Raw genomic sequence first — 24,379 nt, 5'->3', positions numbered from 1 at the left:
GAACTTAGCATCCCAAACTTCATCAAAAATATCTACAAATGTGTTCATAAGACAATCGGAGCACTTGGGGGTTTAGAACGACACGGAGGTAAGTGATTTATGATCAAATTATTATTTTAGGGTGAACTAACCCTTTAAGCCTACATACCTGTTGCTCAATAAATATTAAAGATATCCTAAACTCAGTGAGTTTGTGACTGAAAACCCAAAAAGGTGCTCCCAGTTAAAAATGTTAAAAACACAACAATAATTAAGGAGACATACCTGATGTAATAAAGTCATCATCTTCATCAGGGCGATCTTCCTCTTCTGTGGCTTCAGTTTTGATTTCTGTCGGTTCAGTTTTGATTTCTGTCGGTTCGGTTTTGATTTCTGTGGGTTTAGTTTTGATTTCTGTTGGTTCAGTTTTAATCTTCATCATGAGGTTCGTGCAGTCAATGAGTTTAACTGAACACATCTTCAGTTTGGTCTGCAGGATCTGCTGCTGTTCTCCAGCGTTACAGACAGAATCCAGAGACTCTGTGGAGGTTTGATCCTCCTGTAAGCTCTGTTTACTGTCACACACTGTAGTGTCCTGAGTGTCTGTGAGCTTTGACTCAGTATAACAGAGTAAAGTCAGACTGAGATCGGAGTCTTGTGTGTGTCTGGATTTCTCTTCAGAGAGTTTAGAGTCCAGCAGTGTCTGTGGTGTGCGGCTCTGATCTCTGCTCATCCACACTGAATCCAGACTCCCATCATCAGTCACATACACTGAAGATTCACAACAATCCACATCCTGACAACACAACACACACAGACAGTAAGATTAGAAATTATTTGATGTTATCTGATTCAGGTAAATGATGTTTAAGCTGTACAAACCTCTCGATTCATTGCTAAATCTCCTCTTGACCTCAGCTTTGTCTCCAGTAACGCCACCTCTTTCTTCAGCTGAGAGATTTCTGTGATGAAATCATCAATATATCCAGCATGAACAGATCAGTTCATACTGATTTACAGCACATCTCATCATCAACGTCTCAACACTTAAATACACAGAGACAAGACTCTGTTTACACTCAATGAAACACGCAAGAGAGAAAAACACTGAGGATACACAAACACATCACACGCGCGCTTTCTTTCTTTCTTTATTGAGTTTATTTTCGGGTTAAAGAGCTGCAGCGCCTTCTGCTGTACTGGAGACAGAAGACGCTCACTGCTTTACAAGTGAGTATGAGGAGGCTGCAGATCTGGAGGCAGATTTACGGCTCTGTTGTTTCTGGTGTGTCAGTAGGCTGTAAAGTGTGTGAGAGTGTACACAATATAAGATAAACAGTGTAATGATCTGCATCAAATATTAAAATATTTGTAGATATTTACTGTTGATTCAAACACTGCCTACAGGAGACGATTGAACTGCAACAGAATTTAGTGAATTGAACAATTAAAGGAATAGTCTACTCATTTTCAATATTAAAATATGTTATTACCTTAACTAAGAATTGTTGATACATCCCTCTATCATCTGTGTGCGTGCACGTAAGCGCTGGAGCGCGCTGCGACGCTTCGATAGCATTTTGCTTAGCCTCATTCATTCAATGATACCATTTAGAGATAAAGTTAGAAGTGACCAAACACATCAACGTTTTTCCTATTTAAGACGAGTAGTTATACGAGCAAGTTTGGTGGTACAAAATAAAACGTAGCGCTTTTCTAAGCGGATTTAAAGGTGCAATTTGTAAGATATTTGCAGTAAAATCTCCAAAAACCACTAGGCCAGTGTTATATATTTTGTCCAGCTGATTACTATCAATATCTGTAATGTTTTCAACTACTTGTAAATCGTGAGAAAATTCCCATTCAAAACATTGACACGGGGCAGTGCAGTCTCCTGTCAATGACGTTAATATCCATGTGACCCTTTGTCACCGCCTTTACTGACGTAACCCACATGAGAACACTGGTCGAGCTCGAAAAAATAAAATGGCAGCCAAGGAAGCGGCTGGAGCACAAATTTAGTGAAAATAAACGAATATTTTCACTTTTTAAGCATTTTAATTTCATTTCTAGCGAGAAATTAGTATTGTAGTTTTCAAATATGTGATTAGTTATCACAAAGGCGCTCTCTGTTTATATTTCAAACACGCTGCCTTTGAAGTGCGTCGGAAAGCCTTTCTCTGAGCGGCCTTCAGGCCTCCGAGGCCGAAGTCATGTCCTCATGAGGGAGCAAGGCCACAAGTCCTCACAGTCCTCACAGTCTTGAGGTTTCGGACGAAGCCAGTGTCGTGGACAAATGCGGAACTATGCGCTTGCTTATGGACTTATGGATATCTCTGTACCGTCTGCCGCTGGTTGTGTCAGCTCCTGTAAGCGTACGGGCCAACCAAACGACCCAAGAAGAGTTTGGAACAAAACGAGGGAGGATCAATTTGGTGTTGCATTATCTGGATAGAGAGAGCTTCATGACAACATTTAACTAGACCGAGATTCTGATCCTGCTTGTGTTTTACGCGATGGGTGAGTTGTTTTGATTCGTAATGCGGCTTTCACATAGGATGCGGTGTGCGCTGCGCTCGCCGCTGGGTTCGGCGCAGCCAAGCGATTTGTGCTTTGATGGCCAGACCAAAGTAGGCGGGGTTTTCAATAAATTACTACAGTGTTTATATTTGCGTTAAATAGTCGACGAGGAATACAGAGACTGATGTTGCTCGTCTCCATTTCACATAACTTTAAGCATACCTACAACAAGCTGCTTGACTTAAAACACACCTGACATGCCAACTTGAATTGCTACGTGTTTCCATGAGACGGCTTTCCTTCCGATGTCTTTGTAGGAGCATAAACTTGTATAATAAAGCCCTTGGAATCCCGAGTATAAGCTTTCGTCCATTTTGCTTGTTTGGATGCCCCGCTGCGCTCGCGCTTTGCTCGGCGCAACAAAAAACCGCCCTCGCGCGGCGCAAGCCATTGAAATGAATGGGTTTCATAGCGCAGCGCAGCGCACACCGCATCCTATGTGAAAGCCGCATAACCCTTCAAAAAAACGTATGCTATTATATTGATCACAACATTAGTGTGTAGATTGTAATCAGCGCGTCTTCCCGCGGACGATATGCACATCAAAGGTAGCCTATTGTGAGATTCTGATCCTGCTTGTGTTTTACGCGATGGGTGAGTTGTTTTGATTCGTAACCCTTCAAAAAAACGTATGCTATTATATTGATCACAACATTAGTGTGTAGATTGTAATCAGCGCGTCTTCCCGCGGACGATATGCACATCAAAGGTAGCCTATTGTGAGATTCTGATCCTGCTTGTGTTTTACGCGATGGGTGAGTTGTTTTGATTCGTAACCCTTCAAAAAACGTATGCTATTATATTGATCACAACATTAGTGTAATCAGCGCGTCTTTCCGCGGACGATATGCACATCAAAAGGTATTGTACAGCAATATAAATGGTCATTTTAAGACACTTCACAATAAGATTTGTACTGTCAATACATTATGTGAAAAATCATTGTAGATTGTAAGTTGAAAACTTAATTCTGAGCTGTGTTTACTGTAGCATAATGACCTGAATGCTCATTGGTCCACATTCTGAGTTAGGTGACGTCATTCACCTGCGCTTGCATTTAGGCTCAGCGTGTGCGTCTTCAGGAACGCTCGTCTGTTTGCTTTATGCTGCACGCTGTTGTTACCGTTTCCAGCGTGTCTTTTGTTTGGGAACTCTCGCCTGTCTGTTTAATGCTGCACGCTGCTGTAACCGCTATTAGCGTGTTTGTTGTGAACTCTTGCCTTATGGTTTGCTGCACACGGCTGTGACCGGTTTAAACGGATGACAACTTTCTAGTTGCGTTTCCTTCCAACGTGGTTTTGGCTTATTCGGATGGCTGTTGTGCGGGCTTCTGTGGACTTCAGGTACGGGTATGACTGATTTTAATCTATCATTGTCGCCTTTATTGAAGTGTAGTAATTGGTTAGGTGGCAACTCTCCTGCATTTGTTTTGTTAGTTCATTTGTTGGTGCGTGAATGACGACTGCATTAAACTATTGAGTGGGGGTGTCCTTTTGAGTGCCTGGCCCCGCAGTTACGGTAGGTCACATCTTATTTCTGTGACTTGAATGTATAAGTGTATGTGGATACCTTTTTTTAATTGATTTTGTGAATTTTAGGAGAACTACAGTTCGTGTAGTGTCATCGCTGTTTTGTTATAGGCCAGTTTGATACTACTGACACAATGTTGTGACACCGCTGTGCTTCATCTCCTCCTGCATATTATCTGTGTATACGTAATCCCTCATTGGAGATTAGGTCCATACCATAAGACTTTACAATTGCCTCCTTTTGTTTTCTGTATATTTGTTTTGCAGAATGAGTTAAATTTCAGTTTTCTTTGTTTAATTTTGATGTTGTGATTTGGTTTTCTTGATAAATATTGTGTTTGTAAATTGATTATTTTTGCTATACTGTTTATTTAGTTTAAGTGTGGATTTATGTGAGAAATTTACATTCTATTTTGTCTGATTGATTTTGGTTAACAGATTATTGAATTTGTTTTTTTTGTGTTGCTGGATTGGGCCTTAAAGCTGAACATCAAGGCCTACAGGTGGATGAGTATTTGCCATCCACCTGCTAGCGTATATAACTCTGTATCAACCTTTTCTTTATCTGTGTGGTGCGTGTGTGGTGTGGAGTGTGTTTTTCAGGAGCTGTGGCCTTCTGTACTTAGGAAGCCGTTTCCCCCTATCTTTGGTGGTGGCGTTCACGACGTGTGCTGTGCTTGATCATTTATTCACTGGGGGGCTTGGTGTTGTGAGTGTGTAGTGCGTGTGTGTGAGTGAGGGCAAACGGACATATCCTTTGTAAGGCTGCAGTTTTGTTTTCCTGTGTTGAACATTGTAAATGTAGTTGACTGAGTCTTGCTTGTTTTATTGTGTGTGTGTTTTTATTATTAATTATAATAAAACCTTTTTTTTGTAATTTTCTATAAATACTTGCGTCTCCATGCTTTTCTGTCATTAGTAGGGAACCTGAGTGGGGATAATATTCTCTGGGTGAGATTCCCGGGGTGGCGTAGTCTAAATTCAACCAATATATATATATATATATATATATATACTGTTCTCTGCCTCAGTGGCTGCCACATTACCATCGAATTTGGACTAATACTGTAATATCAATATGACTAACAATTTCGTTTTGAACATCACATATAAACTTACATAATGAAATAAACGATGTCATCAAACGCAACATTTATAAGACTTGATTACCTTATCCATCAACGTGATTTCTCGTTCTCGTCTGATATGGCTAAAGTTAAAGACTACAAATCCCATAATTCCACGCTGCTTCAGAGCGTCAGTAAACAACATCATTGTTTTTGTTTGATCTGGCGCCATCTTTCGGCGCATTTTACAAATTGTATCTTTAAAAGAGGAACTATATTTTATGGCGTAATAGCACTTTTGGGAGTACTTCGACTCGCCTGAAAAGTCTGCTCCCCTTCTCATGCGGAGTCCCAATTCGCCTACTTATACTACGACCTAAAAGTATGTACTGTTTTGTGAGGAAAATGTACATACTTTTGAGTGTGTAGCAAAAGAGTATGCACGTTCTGGGACGTACTTCGATGACGTCATGCAACCTGAACGACAACGTGGTTGCAGGTCGTTTGGGCGGCTGGTTATGTGCAACAATGTGTGTAACGAAAGCTACTTATTTTAAAGTCAAAATAGTTAAAGTTTATAGTATAACTATTGTTTAACGTATTTTATGCTTATTTTATACTTATGTATGCAAATCAAAAATACCGCGATGAAAATGAACCATGCTTTTACTATAGTAAAAGTGTAGTAACCATATTTCTTAATAAAGTTAACATTTGTACAGCCACAGTATTACTACAAATAAGTCAGTGTGGTTAAACTATGGTTAGTGTAGTAAAATGTGTTTATTTTCATAAGGGTTTATAGTAAGGTATAAATCTAAGACAGAAACATAAAAAGAAATACATAAAAAAGACACATGCATGACACAGTACTACAGCCATGGTACTTTATTTTCACAACATCAACTGAATATTACGAGACAATGAAAGATAACTTTAATTAGGGTTAAACATTTGAATTCTTACACTTAAAAGCTGAGGGCGCATCTCTGCTGCTGCATCTGGCTGCCATGTTTACATCACCACAAAGCTCCTCCCTCCCGCACGCAATGGGTTGTGGGCAATATTAGCCGTTAGAGTGTGGATCGATCTGCACTTCGAAATCTAACCGGAAATAGTAGACTATCCGGGTATCTTTGGGATACTCATTTCAACATACTATGATTTGGGACGTACTAATTCTAGTTTCGAATACTATTTAGGACGGATAGTATGCGAATTGGGACTCAGCATCTCTCTCATAATGGGAGAGGGAGGGTGTTACTGCGCCGAGTCGAAGAACCCAAAAGTGCTATTACGCCATAAAATGTAGCTCCTCTTTTAAATCCGCTTAGAAAAGCGCTACGTTTTATTTTGTACCACCAAACTTGCTCGTATAACTACTCGTCTTAAATAGGAAAAACGTTGATGTGTTTGGGTACTTCTAACTTTATCTCTAAATGGTACCATTGAAATGCTATCGAAGCGTCGCAGCGCGCTCCAGCGCTTACGTGCATGCACACAGATGATAGAGGGATGTATCAACAATTCTTAGTTAAGGTAGTAACATATTTTAATATTGAAAATGAGTAGACTATTCCTTTAATAACACACATTATGGTACATCCCTTTATTAAACATGTTTTATTATGGTTTAAGTGTATTAACCATGGTTTTTGTGTAGTGACTACTATCAGCAAAACCATGATTTTACTACACTAGTCAAGGTTTAACTATGATTTTTAAAATTAAATTGTGTTTTACTACAGTAACCATGTTTTTTTCTGTAAAACCATTTTCGTAAGGGCTATATTCAGGTTTTCATAAATTACTGTCATCTCTTTGTATCCGTGTACACCTTCAGGGAGAGAGACTGTGCACGTGAGACAGATGTGACAGTAAATTTAAATATAAAAACCTATGAATATAATTCAAGTGTTACTACATCCTTCTAAAGGAATTACTAGTTGGTAAATATGATCTTTACTATAGAATATTGATCCTATTGAAGTAATTACTTTAGAATGATGTAGTAACACTTGATGATTATAATTTGACATGATTATCACTTTAAAATACTGATTTTAATTAATAAAATTATTATTTAAAAAAAACATGTTTGGCAGACTGTATAATGCACTGTTTAATATTCCGGTAATAACCACCTTAGAGGGCAAATAACCCAATTAATGCCCAGAGACCAGGAGGACAGTAAGTATTTGGGGTTTGAGGTAAGCAGGCTCATAAAAAGCCCAGCAAGAATACTGAGAGTTGCTTCTGCTATACATTGATTTGATTGCTTTGTATGTTGAAGCCCTTGCAAGTAAAACATTAAATTCTTCTTCTTTAAGCATTCATTCTGTTGTCTCCAGGGCCGCCTTAACCTAATGTGAGGCCCTGGGGCTGAGAGGTTTTGTAGGCCCCCCATACCCTCAATTTATAGTCTAATTTTTTTAAGTGTATATCTAGGTAATCTACATCACAAAATGCATTAGTTTCTTTCAAGACATACAACAGTGAGTTTTCCCTCTTTGACCCAGAAAACACCATAATATCATTATTAACATATCACTGAGCCTACTTGAGCATAAACACAAGACACTTTATTTAACAACCACACACAGCAACTTGTGGTGATAATAAAACCAAAATGTGTGAAAGTATATATGTTTATAAGCTTTATGTTTATATAGTTCTTGGAATATACAAATTTGCAGAAAATTCATTGCCACTCACTAACCAAATGCTCAGCACAGTTTTAAAAATATAATAAGTTAAAGTTAGTTTTAAAGTGAAAATGCATTAATGATAACAAAAGATAAGTCTTTATAGACAGAATCTTGTTAAATGCATTAATAAGATAAGTCTTTATGGACAAAATCTTGTTTTTTAAACAGTTATTTATTTTGTAGGATATTGAAGATATAGTATGCATTGTATTTAGTATTTTACATAAGCATGTAAAACGAACAAGCATGAATATGCACAAAACAGACAGGGAACATACCTGTATATAAGATCTTAAGATAAGGAGATTATAAATATGAATGGTGCTATCAGGGGATGATCATTTGAGATGGTCTTGTCGCTCTTTACTTTCTAAACTTGCACCTTTACCGTTGCGTCTCTGTCGTTTTTCTAATCTAAACCAACAGATGTGTGTACTGTGAGCTAACGTCGCGTCAAACTACATCGCTCCAGCTGCGCACGCGTCACTGATATAAACGCGAGTAAACTTAAACTTTATAACAACTAACAGCATTATGTACGGGAACTCTTTTCTTTATTTGGCGGCACAGTTTCGTTGCGCACGTTTGGAGAGACTGCCAGAGACTCTCAGCTGCACAAGCACAGAGAGAGCGAGCACGCGCGCGAAAGAGAGAGGGAGCGAGCGTGCACGCGGGCGAAAGAGAGAGAGACCTGCACCTCACTGGTGCTTATTATGAAATTTCAGAAATTACTCTTTCATTTGTTGGTGGATTATTTCCTGTTTCTCTGTCACACTCAGTCTAACATGCAGAAATGCCAAGTTGACAACGCGCATTTAATTACATTATGCGGAATAGAAAAATCTGACTGTTACGTCTGACATTCTATCTCACGGTAAGTTACCACGGACCAATCAGCAGACATGTAACGTGAAATTAGAGTGATTGACAGAAAACCTGACAAGTTACAAAACAAAATGAAATTTTTAGCTCATCATTAACGCGAACATGGGAGGCCCTTGAACTTCGGAGGCCCCTGGGCTTCAGCCCAGGTAAGCCCGTGCATTAAGGCGGCCTTGGTTGTCTCAGTCTATCAGGATATTGCTGAATTTCCACCGTAGTAGTCTACACAGTCGAATCACACTCAGTTAATAAATCTGTTGATCTCCGCAGTGTGAATACACTTATTGCATCGATTCAAGCTCAGCTTCTATGAACAGAAACTGCTGTACAATTTAGCCCCAGGAAAAAAACAGTAAGGTTATTGTGTTATTACACTTTATGTGTTTACCAGCGAGCACACAACCACTTCTCCCAGCAGCACACAGAGGGATTTACTGCAGGGCACTAGACCTCTGCTCAGTGTTCTGCATGTGTTCAGTCATTTAAAGGCAGGATATTTGATTTGATTCAGAAACATTTATAGTTATGCTTGTTGAAAGTCTCCTCACATCCTGATACCAATCACTATGTTAAGTTGTTTAAATGTATTTGTATAAAAAATGTTCAACAAATCATTGAACTCAGATGTAATAATTGTACGCAAGCAATTTTTGCTCCTCTTCTGTGGGTGTGTTTTGCATGCCACTGCGCAAACTGTTCACGCAGACATCATACATCATCAGCGTGTTCACGTCTGCTCTGTAAACAGAGGCAAACAAACTTTCCTGCTGAATTGACAACCTGCACATGAGCCACAAAACGAAACATATCTTTTGAAACAACAACGGCAAAAACTGTCTGGATCAGGAAAGAGCAAAAACCCAAATTAACATCGGTAACTGTTAGTCTGGGTTTCCCCATGCTGCCTTGGGTGCAAATTTATTCACACGGCAAGTCTAGCATGGAAACTATGGACCATTTCCCCCCTGAAATAGGGAACCAATCACAGAACGCGGAGGGGGCAGCAAGACGATGACGACGTCTATGCGACACACCGAAGCAGTTTTGTTTATCCAACACGGCAGCAGACATGTCAAGTTACTTTTTGATGCGGCCTTAGATAGTGTTCTAAGTAGTTTTGAAGTTTATTTTCAAAAAGCCTCAAATACGAGAAAATGAGCAAGTGGTTCCCAGACCATCCGTGTGTCTCAATCAGCTCCCTTGTTCAGTAGTCAGGGCACTGATCAGGGAGTCGGCCATTTTAAGGGCTGTCTCAATTGCAAAATCCGTTCAGTGCACTGGAACGTTCATTCCCTAAAAATTCCCACAATGCAACGCAAAAACCAGTGAGCATCGATGATCCCTATGTTCCCTAACCGGAAATCATGTGACCTTTTCTGAAGCTCGCCAACCGAACATCACGTGATCCAACTCAATAAACTTTATGAAATGTTACAGAACTTTTATAAAGACAAAAGTTTGTTTTAGTTGTAAATATAAACACACATTGCTACACAGTAAGGGACCACAATCTACTCAATATTTAAAAGAATAATATTTATTTAAAATTGTAAATATATTTATTACATTTAAAATGTAATTATATGCCTCCAATTTTATGCACAGATATGTAAGAGAATAATGACAGCATTTTTCACAATGTACTGTTTTTAAAATTAAGTCAGAAAGATGTTGGTTTTGCCGGTTGTTGATGAGTAACAGCTGTGAGTGATTACAACGCGCTTAAGCAGCCGTGACAGAAAAATAAGTGAACATCGTCCCAATGTGAAGTGAGCTAGGGTCCTTACCAGTGCCCGAACCTGTGTACACGATATACTGATTCACGAATTGAGACACACGGCATGTCTCATTCTATATTAGCCAGGCTAGGTAACTTTACTGCTTTTCCACAAGATGGAAACAGCTGCGGGAGGCAAGGGTCTAAAAGTGTTGTTGCAGTGTTGGAAAGGTGATATGTAATTGCTTGTACACTAATTTCGAGTCAGGTTAAGTATTGAATCTAGTTAATATTGTTGTGTTATTATGTTCTTCTATTTACCTGATATTTAGTAACTTAACAGAAAGGTAGTTATCTTTGTACAGTATAATGCCTGAAGTTATTTGTAATATTGTTTAAAAGAGATTTATTATTGTATTTGGTTTCTGTTTATTGTAACGTTAGACCAAACAAATAAATACCGGCAAATGCTCATGCATGCAGAAGTTAATAATGTGTGTTGCCATTGCCTTGCTATTGCATGTTTCTGTGACAAGATTAACGTGATACATAAATAAGAGGTAAATATAAGACTTTTGTTTTTCGCTTTTGTAGTTTGTGTACCTTTAAGAATTAGTGTAACAATATTTATGTTTTCAAAATTAAAAGCAAACTACTACGTCTACACAACCGAAAACGTGCTATATCTAATTCTGATTTCAAACAGTTGTTTATGTTGTTATTCACTTTGTACTGGAAAGGCTTCTCACTGGTGAATGAGACATGAAATGTGAACGTCTGGTCTGTTCATGTGTTTTGGAGGAAGCGTATGGATGGCCATCTGAATGGAGGGTGGATCGTGATTTTAGTCCTAGTAGGCTAAAGTTAGTTTTTTTTTTAAATCAGATACCCACCTAGTTTTAGTCATAAGCTTTATTTATAGGACCTAAATTGTATAGTCAGGTTAACTTATTCTCCCTTATACAACCCCAAAACAGAAAAAGTTGGGACACTGTAGTAATTGTGAGTAAAAAAGGAATGGAATAATTTACAAATCTCATAAACTTATATTTTATTCACAGTAGAATATAGATAACATATCAAATGTTGAAAGTAAGATATTTTGAAATGTCATGTCAAATATTGGCTCATTTTGGATTTCATGAGAGCTACACATTCCAAAAAAAGTTGGGACAGGTAGCAATAAGTGGCCAGAAAATTTTAATGTACACATAAGGAAAAGCTTAAGGACTAATTTGCAACTTATTAGGTCATTTGGCAACATGATTGGGTATAAAAAAAGCCTGTCAGGGTGGCAGTGTTTCTCAGAAGTCAAGCTGGGCAGAGAATCACCAATTCCCCAAATGCTGCGGCAAAAAAATTGTTTTCTGAGTTTCTCAGAGAAAAGTTGCAAAGAGATTGATGTTATCATCATCTACAGTGCATAATATCATTCAAAGATTTAGAGAATCTGGAACAATCTCTGAGCGTAAAGGTCAAGACCGACAAACCATACTGGATGCCCGTGATCTTCTGGCTCTTAGACGGCACTGCATCACATACAGGAATGCTACTGTAATGGAAATCACAACATGGGCTCAGGAATACTTCCAGAAAACATTGTCAGTCAACACAATCCACCGTGTCATTTGCTGTTGCCAGCTAAAACTCTATAGGTCAAACAAGAAGCCATATCTAAACATGATCCAGAAGCGCAGGCGTTTTCTCTGGGCAAGGCTCATTTAAAATGGACTTTGGCAAAGTGAAAAACTGTTCTGTGGTCCAAAGAATCAAAATTTGAAGTTCTTTTTGGAAAACTGGGACGCCATTTCATCCGGACTAAAGAGGACAATGACAACCCAAGTTGTTATTAGCGCTCAGTTCAGAAGCCTGCATTTCTGATGGTTTGGGGTTGCATGAGTGCGTGTGGCATGGGCAGCTTACACATCTGGAAAGGCACCATCAATGCTGAAAGGTTTATCCAAGTTCTAGACACATTTGATTCCATTTAGACGTCATCTCTGTCATGAGTCTGGTTTTCTCTGTCTGCCTTTTTGTTACATACACACACACACACACACACACACACACACACGCACGCACATACACACATTTATTCACACATACACACGCCATCTCTCGCATACATCCCTTCAATTTTAGTGGTATACCAAACTCTCTCTCTCCCTCTCACCTGTGTGTCATTGCAATCTGCGCTCGCGCTGATTGTTGTGACACCTGTTCCCACTCTGCCCTTAGCATTTATCTGGTGGCTGTTTTGGCAGTCTCTTTGTCGGATCATTGAATTACACATGTTCTCTGTATACTCTACAGCTTTATCGTGTCGTGTCATAGGAGTAACTCACCCGGTCCTGTCTTGTCTGTCCTGTCCAGTGTCTCCTTTAAGTTCATTGAGGTTCAGCTGCGTGTGAAGCTGAGGAGAATTCTCTGTGCCTGATTTATTGACTGCTGCGCTCCAGGCCAGCTCCAGGGATTAGATCCGTGTCGTTTTCCCGGATCGGGACTCAAGTATCTTTGTTTCATTCCAGTGCTGTGTGAAATCTCCAGACTGCCTTTGTTATCTTTTATTAAAGACTCTAATTCCCTGTGATATCTGCCTTGGAACTTTCTTCATTATAACAATCGCTTTCAGGGAAGACCTTGCATTTTCCAACATGACAATGCCAGACCACATACTGCATCAATTACAAAGTCAAGACTGCGTAGAAGAAGGATCTGAGTACTGAAATGGCCAGTCTGAAGTCCAGATGTTTCACCCATAGAAAACATTTGGTATATCATAAAGAGGAAGATGTGACAAAGAAGACCTAAGACAGTTGAGCAACTAGAAGTCTGTATTAGACAAGAATGGGAAAACATTCCTATTCCTAAACATTGAACCTCTTCCAGCTGTTCCTTATATGTACATTTAACTTTTCTGGCCTCTTATTGCTACCTGTCCCAACTTTTTTTGGAATGTGTAGCTCTCATGAAATAAAAAATGAGCCAATATTTGGCATGACATTTCAAAATATCTTACTTTCAACATTTGATATGTTATCTATATTCTACTGTGAATAAAATATAAGTTTATGAGATTTGTAAATTATTCCATTCCTTTTTTACTCACAATCTACAGTGTCCCAACTTTTTCTGTTTTGGGGTTGTACATGGTTCACGAGTTCACACTTACATATAATTTGGAGGGTAAAGTTTAATGCGTATTTGGCGTGCTGTCCGGAGGGAGGGCTCCGAGCTCGGAGTTCGGCCCGAACCCAGAGCACTCCCCCCCTATGTAAGTGTGTTTTAGGACTAAAATGTGTGGAGAAGGGGTGGTGGGGGGATGCTGCGAACTGACAACATAGTGAGGTAAGACTGCTGAGTCTATTTGTACCCTCTTAGGTTGATTGCTGAGTGCTTCCACCTGTGTTTGATTATCTGAGATTGCTTTCACCTGTGTTTGATTATCTGAGAATGCTTTCACCTGTGTTTGATTAGCAGAGAGTGCTTTCACCTGTGTTTAATTATCTGAACATGCTCCTCCCGAACCTTGTTAATAAAACATCATTTCACGAGTTCACACTTACATATAATTTGGAGGGTAAAGTTTAATGCGTATTTGGCGTGCTGTCCGGAGGGAAGGCTCCGAGCTCGGAGTTCGGCCCGAACCCAGAGTACTGTAGTGGAGGACTTTTATTATGCTTTTATTTTCATATTATTATGTTTTATTTTTCATCCTATTTTTCATTTCAATCATAGAATTGTGATTCATATGGAGATCATGTTTTTCTGCTAACGCACATAATTATGCTTTTTCTGTCTTTTCAGCAAGTACAATGTTCAAGGATTTAAACATCATGTACCAACATGTACTTTTCTATATGATAAGATAAGGGGGCTTAACGGATGAATCATTAAGTTAGAAACCCAGGGAACGGTAGAGTTCTCTGAGGAACAAACCATATGTTCTATAATTATGTTTAAGGTTTATGTTCTTAATCACTGACAGCTGAAGGCTATCTTCTAAATGACGTAGAAACGGATGATTGTACATGTTTCAGCATCTTACTATAAATGTGTGTTCAACCTTGCAATCGGGGCTCTTAGGTTTTTAAACTTCTAGCACCATGGGGGTGAGAGCCTATTCTGCAGAATATATAAAATTCAGACAAAGAAAATTCTGTCGACAGTGTGTCTGTGTGATCCTTGACTTTGACTCTTAGTGAGTATTATTTGATGCGGCTAAAATTCCACGACAGTACTCCCCCCAAAGTGCAAGAGCAGAGGACAGCCGCCAGACTGAAGACCCCCCAAATGAGTGCCGAGCTTGGCGGGCTGGCATCTCGAGAAGGTGCCTGGGTGCTTGACCGGGGAGGCCCGTAATAGTGGCTCTCCGTCTGAGCTGACGGCCCCTGTTGGTCTGTGAACGGGGAGCGATTGTAGGGAGGAAAAGTTCTCACTCTTTATGCTATGGGACCAGTGCTTGCTGGACAGAAAGAGCACACTGCAAAGTAAGTGCTTGCCCGGGAGATTTTCTCACACTGCATCGCTGGATGAAAGAGAAAATGTAAGTGCTCTACCGGAAAAGTTCTCGCTCCGTCTGCTGTGAGACCAATGCTCGCTAGACGGAAACGGAACAGGAAAATGGGCGCTTGCCCAGGAGATTTTCTCACACTGCATCGCTGGATGAAAGAGAAACCTTAAGTACTCTATTGGAAAAGTTCTCACTCTTTCTGCTATGGGACCAGTGCTTGCTGGACAGAAAGAGGAAACTGGAAAGTAAGTGCTTGCCCGGGAGATTTTCTCGCACTGCATCGCTGGATGGAGGAGAAAACTGAAGTGTTCTACGGGGAAGAGCTGACTTCGTCCGCTGTGAGACCAATGCTAGCTGGACGGAAGGAATACGGAAAAAATGAGTGCTTGCCCAGGAGGTTTTCTCACACTGCATTGCTGGATGAAAGAGAAAACTAAAGTGCTCTACGGGGAAGAGCTGACTCCGTCCGCTGTGAGAACAATGCTCGCTGGACGGAAAGGAAACAGAAAAGGAAAACGAGTGCTTGTCCTGGAGATTTTCTCACACTGCATCACTGGATGAAAGAGAAAATGTAAGTGCTCTACCGGAAAAGTTCTCACTCCGTCCGCTGTGAGACCAGTGCTCGCTGGATGGAAAGGAAACAGAGGAAAAATGAGTGCTTGCCCAGGAGATTTTCTCACACTGCATCGCTGGATGAAAGAGAAAACTTAAGTGCTCTACTGGGGAAGAGCTCACTCCATCCGCTGTGAGACCAATGCTCGCTGGACGGAAAGGAAACAGAAAAGGAAAACGAGTGCTTGTCCGGGAGATTTTCTCACACTGCAACGCTGGATGAAAGAGAAACTGTAAGTGCTCTACCGGAAAAGTTCTCGCTCCGTCCGCTGTGAGACTAGTGCTTGCTGGACGGAAAGGAAACGGAAAGGAAAATGAGTGCTTGCCCAGAAGATTTTCTCACACTGCATCACTAGATGAAAGAGAAAACTTAAGTGCTCTACTGGGGAAGAGCTCACTCCGTCCGCCGTGAGACCAATGCTCGCTGGACGGAAAGGAAACAGAAAAGGAAAACGAGTGCTTGCCCGGGAGATTTTCTCACACTGCATCGCTGGATGAAAGAGAAAACGTAAGTGCTCTACCGGGGAAGTTCTCACTCCATCCGCTGTGAGCCCAATGCTCGCTGGATGGAAAGAGGAAACAGGAAAGAGGAGAAAAGAGGATTTGAGTTTGAGGGTTACTCGATTAGGGTTTGGTGGGCTTTTTTAATGTGGAACCGGTTCATCCTGATATAGCTTTGGAAAGCATCGGAGGACCATCTCCCAAGGGCTTGGATCTGCTGTTGGGAGAGGCCTTTTTGGGCTGCTGAAGTTGCTGCCCCAATGCGGAATGAGTGACTTGAAAAATTCTTTGCTGGAATGCCTGACTGTTGGAGAACAGATTTGAGGTGTTTCTGGAACCAAAAACGTGTCACGGGTTTTTTGGATTCATCTAAAAATAGGGGTTCCATGGGAGATTTAGCCTGGGAACTTCTCCATTGTAGATAGGCCAGAATTGACTGGTATGGTTGGATTTGCGAAGCGAGATTAAAAACGTAGATGAAATGACCTTTTTTGGTTTGATCCGTTTTACTTTGTTTAATCAGATATGAAATAGTTTCGCCGTCTAGTACTGATAAGTCTGAGATGGTTGGGTGGATTTTTGGGTCGAATTTAGAAGTAATTCCGAGTTCCGAGCATCTAATGGCGCTTTTCCATTGCATAGTACCCCACGGTTTAGTTTAGTTTGGGTCGGGTCAGCTCACCTCACTTTGGCGTGGTTAGCTTTTCCATTGAGTTTAGTATCACTTCGCAGTGGGAGGAATTATAGGCGTGTCGTTATATTTGCGCTGCATACGGCTGTGACATCATACAAGAGAGAGCGTCCTTGTACATTACCATACATTTATTTATTTATCAGTCCGCCACAAAATTAAAATTGGCCACCACAAATAGATGTTTACTTTGCACATCGCGTTTATAACTACCTCTGTCTCACATGACAGTTTCTGTTCAAACACCCGTGGCGTCAGTCGACGGCTCCGCTGAGCCTCAATGAAGTTGCATTAAAGCATAAATAATACTGACGTGCACGTCGCGAATGTGCCGCCACAAAATTAAAATTGGCCACCACAAATAGGGAATGTGGAGTTGACGTCACGCTGTGTTGGATTATGTGTAATCCGCCATCTTTGCAGGCACGCGTCCTATCCCGCTGTATTTAAGTTAATGTATTGGAGGTTGTTTTTGTATTTTCTGTCGAGATTTTAATAAACTTCGATATGTTTGGTCAGTACTGCTCGATCAAGCAAGTCACGCGATCGTTCAGGGAGGAAACTGAACAACGGAATACGTTTTTCCAGCTTTTATTCGTGGAAAAAACAAAGGAAGCCGGTGCAGGAGCTGACGAAAAGACGCCGGATCGCGTGGTTTGCATGCTGTAATCAGGAGAAAAACGTTTACTTTTCAAAAAAAATCCCTGCATCAGCGAGAGTGTGTTCGCTGCATTTTCAGTCATTCAGTAATTTGTGATTAATAAAAGCAGAACCACTTAAATTGTCTTGTTTTTATGCTAACACTGTCAAACTTACTTGCAAATGTAAGTTATTGATTGATTCATTTATTCATTTCTGATCACCCTAAACACATGAGTTATAAAAATAAATATTTAGACAATTTTGACGATTGTAACACATATTTTTTATTAAATGCAACTGCTCAAACCCACTGCTTGTGACTCTTTAAATAACAACGTTAGCTAAATATTTAGCATTTTGTTTGTTTTAATAACTTGGCCAAAACAGAAGTGCCATCTTTTGAACATGTGTTGATTCATCGCGCAGAATACAACGGAGAAATTATTTTATAGAATCATTAAAGTACGTAGGTATTAACACATTGTCAGTAAATAGCTGGTTTGCCAACCATAAGACTCCAAAAGAAGAAGTGTCACTTTACTATAAGCTTGAAGGGATTTATAGCTCTTAAACTCCTGCAAAGTGTAAATAAAGTCCTGCAAAAACAAGGTAATTGACCAGATATGTAAGCGTAGGTCCGTAATCCAGTCTTGGGCTGCTAAATCATATGGATCTATGTTGTTTATTTGTCCAAATAAAGTTTTTTGGCAGTAGCATTTAGTTTCTCCCGATAGGGTCCCTTCTCTTGTTCTTTCAACTTCTCGATATCTTCCGTTTTTCTTCAAATTTACCTAGTTTTAGCTTAACATGCCCAGAATTAAATGGCATAGCGGTCGTCGGTGCCTCTAAACATGGCGCCCACGTCAGAGTCCTGCAACGCATAAAAGTGTCTCCAACGGGTGGATTGTGACATTCCTAAAATTCACGGGCGGGGCCGCGGGCGGATAATTAACTCCACGCGGGCGGGTAGTAGTGCAAATGAAAATATGTGCAAAATTTGTATGTCTAAGGATGTGCACACCAAACTTTGAAACACGGCTGTTTTTTCAGCCAAGCGCTTTTTAGCTGTGATACTTAAGCTGTGAGCCGGTTGGTTGTTGTGATACTTGTCCCGCCCTTCCTCCACTGTGATTGGACGGCCGTGTGACAACTGACAACTGACATTGACGAGCGGAGCATTTCACCCAAACTTTAATCTCTTTCAACTCTCGACGCTCAGCGCCGAGCGCGGAAAAAACGCTGACCGCCGGCTTAATTACCATTACACGCGGAACATATGACATTTGACCCATCACGTCACCACCACTACAACAGTGCGCGACCAGTTTGTTGATTCTTCTCGTAGCCTAGTTGGAGCGAGCGTTGCAGGACTCTGGCATAAAGTTTTGCTGTTGATAGCCGGAAGCTGAACGTCTTCTCTTAGAAAGCATTTCGAGACGAGACTTAGGAGCACAGCAGGGGTTGTGTAGGTAGGTTGTTCTTTTTCTTGTTTTTATATTAATATGTCTATTTCTGTATAGTTATCAGGTTCCATTTATGCCGATAGGCTACTTAAATGGCACAAAACAGAGCGCACTTTAGCCTGTTTCATTAGCCTATTCATGACGCTGTTGTGATGTTGAGAGAGGTACGAGATATAAAATAAAGCACTTTAATTGGAATGATTTTAGCGTGTGTGATTTATGCGGGTACGGGTCGGGTAACGGGCCAAATATTAACGGATCCGGGCGGGTGCGGATTTAATTTTGATACACGGGTGACGGGTCGGATCTGGTGCTGAACTTTGCGGGTACGGACGGACACGGGTCTCCAAAAATGGACCCGTGCAGGACTCTGGCCCACGTCCCATAATGCAACACTGCGGTGACGTACATTAACATTCCCTATAGAAGTTTACTTTGCACATCGCGTTTATAACTACCTCTGTCTCACATAACAGTTTCTGTTCAAACACCCGTGGCGTCTGTCGACGGCGCTCCGCTGAGCCTCAATGAAGTTGCATTAAAGCATAAATAATACTGACGTGCACGTCGCGAATGTGCCGCCACAAACTGCAAGTCTGGAAAAATCTTTTATGTGTTCCTGATTCACAACCTGTGGATGTTTTTAATCGCTAAAAGGGTGTTTGGAAACTTAAAACAGAGCACAGATGACAACATGTTTGCTCGAGAAAGCGCAAGCTAGCAGCAAGCTTAACCTAAAGCTAATATTTTACATAATAGGATGACGGCGCCGATGACGATTCTCTCAGACCAATCAGTGAACTACAGTGTTTACGCGTCACGTTTGGTATCAGCTCGGGTCGCTTGGAACCCCAACCGAGGTGGTACGAAAAAAAGTATCGGGTACTACGAAGTGATCCCAATGGAAAAGCTCCCAAAAGTAAGCTGACCCGACCCAAACTAAACCAAACCGTGGGGTACTATGCAATAGAAAAGCGCCATAAGAAAACCAAAAAAGGCTAGGATAAACATAGCATCGAGTGTGCGAGCGGAACCAATGGGCTGGTACCCTGTGCGGAGGGTCTGAATACATTTGGTGAGAATGTCTAGCGTTATAGGTTGTCTGGCGTCGGGGCGGGTGGGCTGGGATTTTTGAATCCCTTTAATTAGGAGAGAGGTTTGGGAATTGATTATCTCCATGGAAGGAGCACCGTACATCAATTTATGGAAAAACTGGATGCCGCTCAAATAACCTTTAATGGACCCGACTTGTAGGCCCTTAATGATGTTAAGGTAGGAGATAAAAGAGGTGATTGAAAGGAGAGAAAAATCAGGGAAAGGCAGGTTATAAGAGGCATGGAATGTTTTAAAGCATCTCCAAGCGGTAACGTAGGATTGAAGGGTCCTGGGAGATACCGCTTGGAGGATAGTGTCGAGTGATGCGTCAAACAGTGGTTTTAACGGGTGTGTTACGGGAATATTAGTTCTGAATAACGAAGAGCTGGAGTTGGGAATTGTTCCGCCTCTGGAGCCAGCATCCTGAATTTCTGAGAGGATCTGAGCTCGGATGGATTGGGAAACTGGTGGAGGTTCCATGGCTACTGCGTTGGATGGAACAGGCGTTGGAGTGGCTGAAAAACAAAGAGGATATGGTGATTTATTTTGTATAGTAGAACCGGGAAGGGTATGATCCGGGGCTGCGAATGACATTGGTGCCCTTGTGATTGGAAGACCTGTTGGAAATTGAAAAGGAAAGTTAGTATGAGGATGTGAGGGATGATAGAAATCACTGTGTGCTTGGGCTGCAAGCGGAGGCAGGGCTGCGTTCGTTTGAGTTGTTGCACCTGCGGGCCATTGGAAGTGTGCGGGGTTGTAACCTGTTGGGTAGAACTGATGACCCTGTTGTATCTGTGGTGCTAGCGGTGATAGTGTAACCGTATGCTTCTGTGGTCTGCGTTGTGTTGAATATGCCGAAGAATGACAGGAGAATGCCAGATTTGGTCTGCATAGAGAATGTATTTTTATATAAACAGGTTGTCATAACAGCTTCAGCTCACACATCAGTAACACTCTTCCATTCAGGAGAGAGAAGGAAAAGGGAAAAATTTGAAAAATAAATAAATAAAAAAATTTTGAAAAAAGAGGCCAAAATAAAACAAATAGCAAAAGCAGTAAATCCATACACACATTTATACAAAGGAGGATATGAATCTCAACAATATTGATTTCATAACAACTTAAACACACACATATGGTTTGTCAATGCATACCTGCATAGAGAATGTATTTTTATATAAACAGGTTGTCAGCTCCAGCTTCAGCTCACACATCAGTAACACTGTCAACAAAAATAACATTCCAAAATGCATCAATTTCACATCGATGAAACATTCATGTTAGTATATATATGATCTTACATCTGCAAACAACAAAAAAATATTAAATAAAAACCATTTAAACCATGTATTTCTGTGTGTGAGTTATTTTCAACCAATTAATATGTAGCATGTAGCATAGCATACCTCTTCCATTCAGGAGAGAGAAGGAAAAGACAGCTAAGGAAGTGAGCAGCTAATATGGCTGCTTGGACTGAACCACTTGTTTTAGGAAGGGGGGAAAAGGGAGAATCCATCACCTCCTTACAGACCATTTTTAATGTATTACAAACACTGGTTTCAACAATTATAGAACTACATTAAATGCATAAACAAGAAAATCTAGTGAAATAAAACTATTTTAACCTTGTTACACTCACCCCCACTAATTTCACTAGATTTTGCATAACATTATATAAAGTATACAAAAGAGTAATTTATAATCAAAGAAAGAGAAAAAATAAAGACAATTATACACAAAATACTCAACTCCACAGTTAAATTACTTAGCAACCAGGTGTAACCCCCAACCATACAGACTGAAAAAAGTCTACCAACAGTACTGCTGTCCACTGAAGGACTAGGAAGGGCAAAGGTTAGCTACTCCTTTACCCAACCACAGAAAGACATGCCATATACACATCTTATCGAAAGATCACATCCAAGATTGCATAATTGTCTATCTTAATAGATCACATAGCATTGTATATTATTCCTTTTTAAAGAAATTACAGCAACAAATAAATTGAGATAAAAAAATTACATTTTTCTTCATTTTCTCAAAAGAGATTCATAACAAATGAGTTAGACACAGTCTGAATTAGCCTATTAAACAGTTTTCCCAGTCTTAACAGACTCTACACAATTACATATTGTTCCTCTATAAGGATACAAAAAAACATCAATAGATACAGGAACAACAGAACAATAAGTAGTACAAAAGTAACAATGTACCAAAAACTCATGGTATCATTTTGTTTTCCCCAAAAAGATTCTTAACAAATTGATTAGACATAGTTTGGATGAGCCTATTTAACGGCTTTACAAGTCTGCCATGCCTAGTTCGGAAACCCTCACTCTGATCAGGTATTTTCACTGACAACTCAGTTTTCTCAATGGCAGATGGTTGTACAGTAGAGGAAGGTTCATCAACAGAGTTTTCTTTGTGCACTGCCACAACCTCCGTGTCATACTCCGTATTCAAAATGACACCTGATGCAGAATCATCCTGATTCCCACTCCTGTATTCAGGAGGGCCACAATCATGTTTAACACAGTCCACATGTGAGTCGACACCAGCAACAATAGCATCACACTCAGTGGTAACAGTTGTTTCCAAGTCAACATCATTCGCCTGAGTAGTTTCTTCACATAGCACATTCTGCTCATTCGACTCACCATCATTTGCTACGAGTTGGCCAGTGCTGTTAGAGAGGTCAGCAACCCATCGAGTAGTCCTGTCATCTGTAAGATGTTCAAAACTAGAGCTCTCAAGTTCATCATCACTTAAACTGGATAAGTGTTCCTCAACAGGGTCTGTATCAGGCAATGGCAGAAAGTCTACTGGCATAATCAGATTCCTATGAACAGTTTTAACAACACCAGAAGGGCTTCTGAGTTTGTACGTGTTTAACAAGGAAGTTTTCCCGATCACTATGTAAACTGTACTCTCCCAACGATCCGCCAGCTTCTTCTTCCCCCTTTCACCTTTGTTGGCTAATAAAACTCTCTGACCAATATCAACTGGTTGTCCCTTACACCTTTTGTTATACATTTCTGCCTGTCTATGTTGTTGTTTACCTGAATGTGACTGTGCAAGTTTCATAGCTTCACAGAGATCACGCTTGAGCGACTGCACATACTTGTCAATGTCAACTGTTTCACCATTCAAAAGTACACTTTCAAACATAAGGTCAACAGGTAGTCTCGGAGTACGGCCATACATGAGAAAGAAAGGTGAAAAACCTGTTGTCTCATGAACTGTACAATTATATGCAAAAGTCAAGGTGTTCAGCATTTGCGGCCATCTAACTTTTGATCTGGGGGGCAGAGCACGAATCATGTTACCAAGAGTGCGGTTCATTCTTTCCACCTGACCATTGCCCATTGGATGGTATGGTGTAGTGTGAGTTTTATCAATGCCAGCCAACTGACACAACTCCGCAATCAACAGGCTCTCAAAATTGGCGCCTTGGTCAGAGTGAATGCTAACAGGAAAACCATACACACAAAAGAAATTGTTCCAAAGAACCCGTGCCACTGTCTTAGCAGATTGGTTAGAGCAAGGATATGCACACGCCAACTTCGTGAAGTGGTCAGTGACTACTAAAACATCAATAGACTTATTGTTGTGGTCTTCAGCTGACCAAAAATCTATACAGACCAATTCAAGTGGAGACGAAGTGGTAATGGAAACTAATGGAGCTCTAGCCTCTGGTTCAGGAGCCTTGCTCACAATGCATCTCTTACAGTTGTGTACGTAGTCCTTGACATCTTTCTCCATTGTATCCCAATAAAACCTCTGTCTGGCCAACCCTACTGAACGCTGTTTACCCTGATGGCCCGCATCATCATGAATGCCTTTCAACACTGCCATACGAAGAGATTCAGGTACAACATATTGGTAAGTTTTCTGTTTAGTTACTGGGTGCTTGGACACACGATACACTATCCCCAGGCGCGTGTTCAATTTACCCCACTGTCTCAATATCCTTAACGTCTCACGTATTTCATGAACTTTTTCACGTCTTGAGGGACGACGACCGCGGTCAATAAAAAACTTGACCCGACCAACCACAGTATCATTGACTTGTTCTGTAAGAAGCAAATTATGGTCAAAAACAGGAACAGGGTTCTGCCCCACTGCAACAAGAGACTCCAGGTATTGCACATGCGAAATAGCTCTTACAGTTCCTGCATCTTCCCAATGTTGATGTGTTTGCATGACAGCAGAAATCCCATCACTGCTCACCTGTACACTTCCTGCACTACACATAGCTTCAAAGGTAGCATCTCGAGTCTCAAACTGAGCATTCACATCCCTCATCTCAGGTAGTACTGCGGACAGCCGAAACATATTCTGAACATCATCATTTTTGAAATTGGCTGCCTGTCTAAGAAGGGTGTTATATGGAGCCCTAG

At 40.6% G+C, this 24,379-nt stretch overlaps 1 protein-coding gene and 1 long non-coding RNA gene across 8 annotated transcripts in view; one reads left to right on the top strand and one right to left on the bottom strand.

Annotated features, from left to right (window-relative positions):
- The window catches only part of LOC129437115 (uncharacterized), a 135,223-nt gene that overhangs the window by 31,239 nt on the left and 79,605 nt on the right, over window positions 1-24,379 (bottom strand). For 3 of the 7 annotated variants that reach the window (XM_073865891.1, XM_073865892.1, XM_073865897.1), the window contains exon 2: window positions 265-775. The exons of the other annotated variants lie outside the window; for them this stretch is intronic. In XM_073865891.1, coding sequence (XP_073721992.1) covers window positions 265-775 — 511 coding nt within the window. The remainder of the gene's footprint in view (window positions 1-264; window positions 776-24,379) is intronic. 7 annotated transcript variants of the gene reach the window in all.
- On the top strand, window positions 3,123-5,448 carry LOC129437326 (uncharacterized). Its single transcript, XR_012368829.1, has 4 exons — window positions 3,123-3,268; window positions 3,421-3,902; window positions 3,996-4,077; window positions 4,158-5,448. It is a non-coding gene; the product is annotated as an uncharacterized lncRNA (long non-coding RNA).

This window comes from Misgurnus anguillicaudatus, unplaced genomic scaffold, assembly GCF_027580225.2.
Source record: "Misgurnus anguillicaudatus unplaced genomic scaffold, ASM2758022v2 HiC_scaffold_33, whole genome shotgun sequence".
Classification (NCBI taxonomy): domain Eukaryota; kingdom Metazoa; phylum Chordata; class Actinopteri; order Cypriniformes; family Cobitidae; genus Misgurnus; species Misgurnus anguillicaudatus.
Note: the sequence above shows the minus strand (reverse complement) of the source record. Positions and strands in the feature narration are given on the sequence as shown.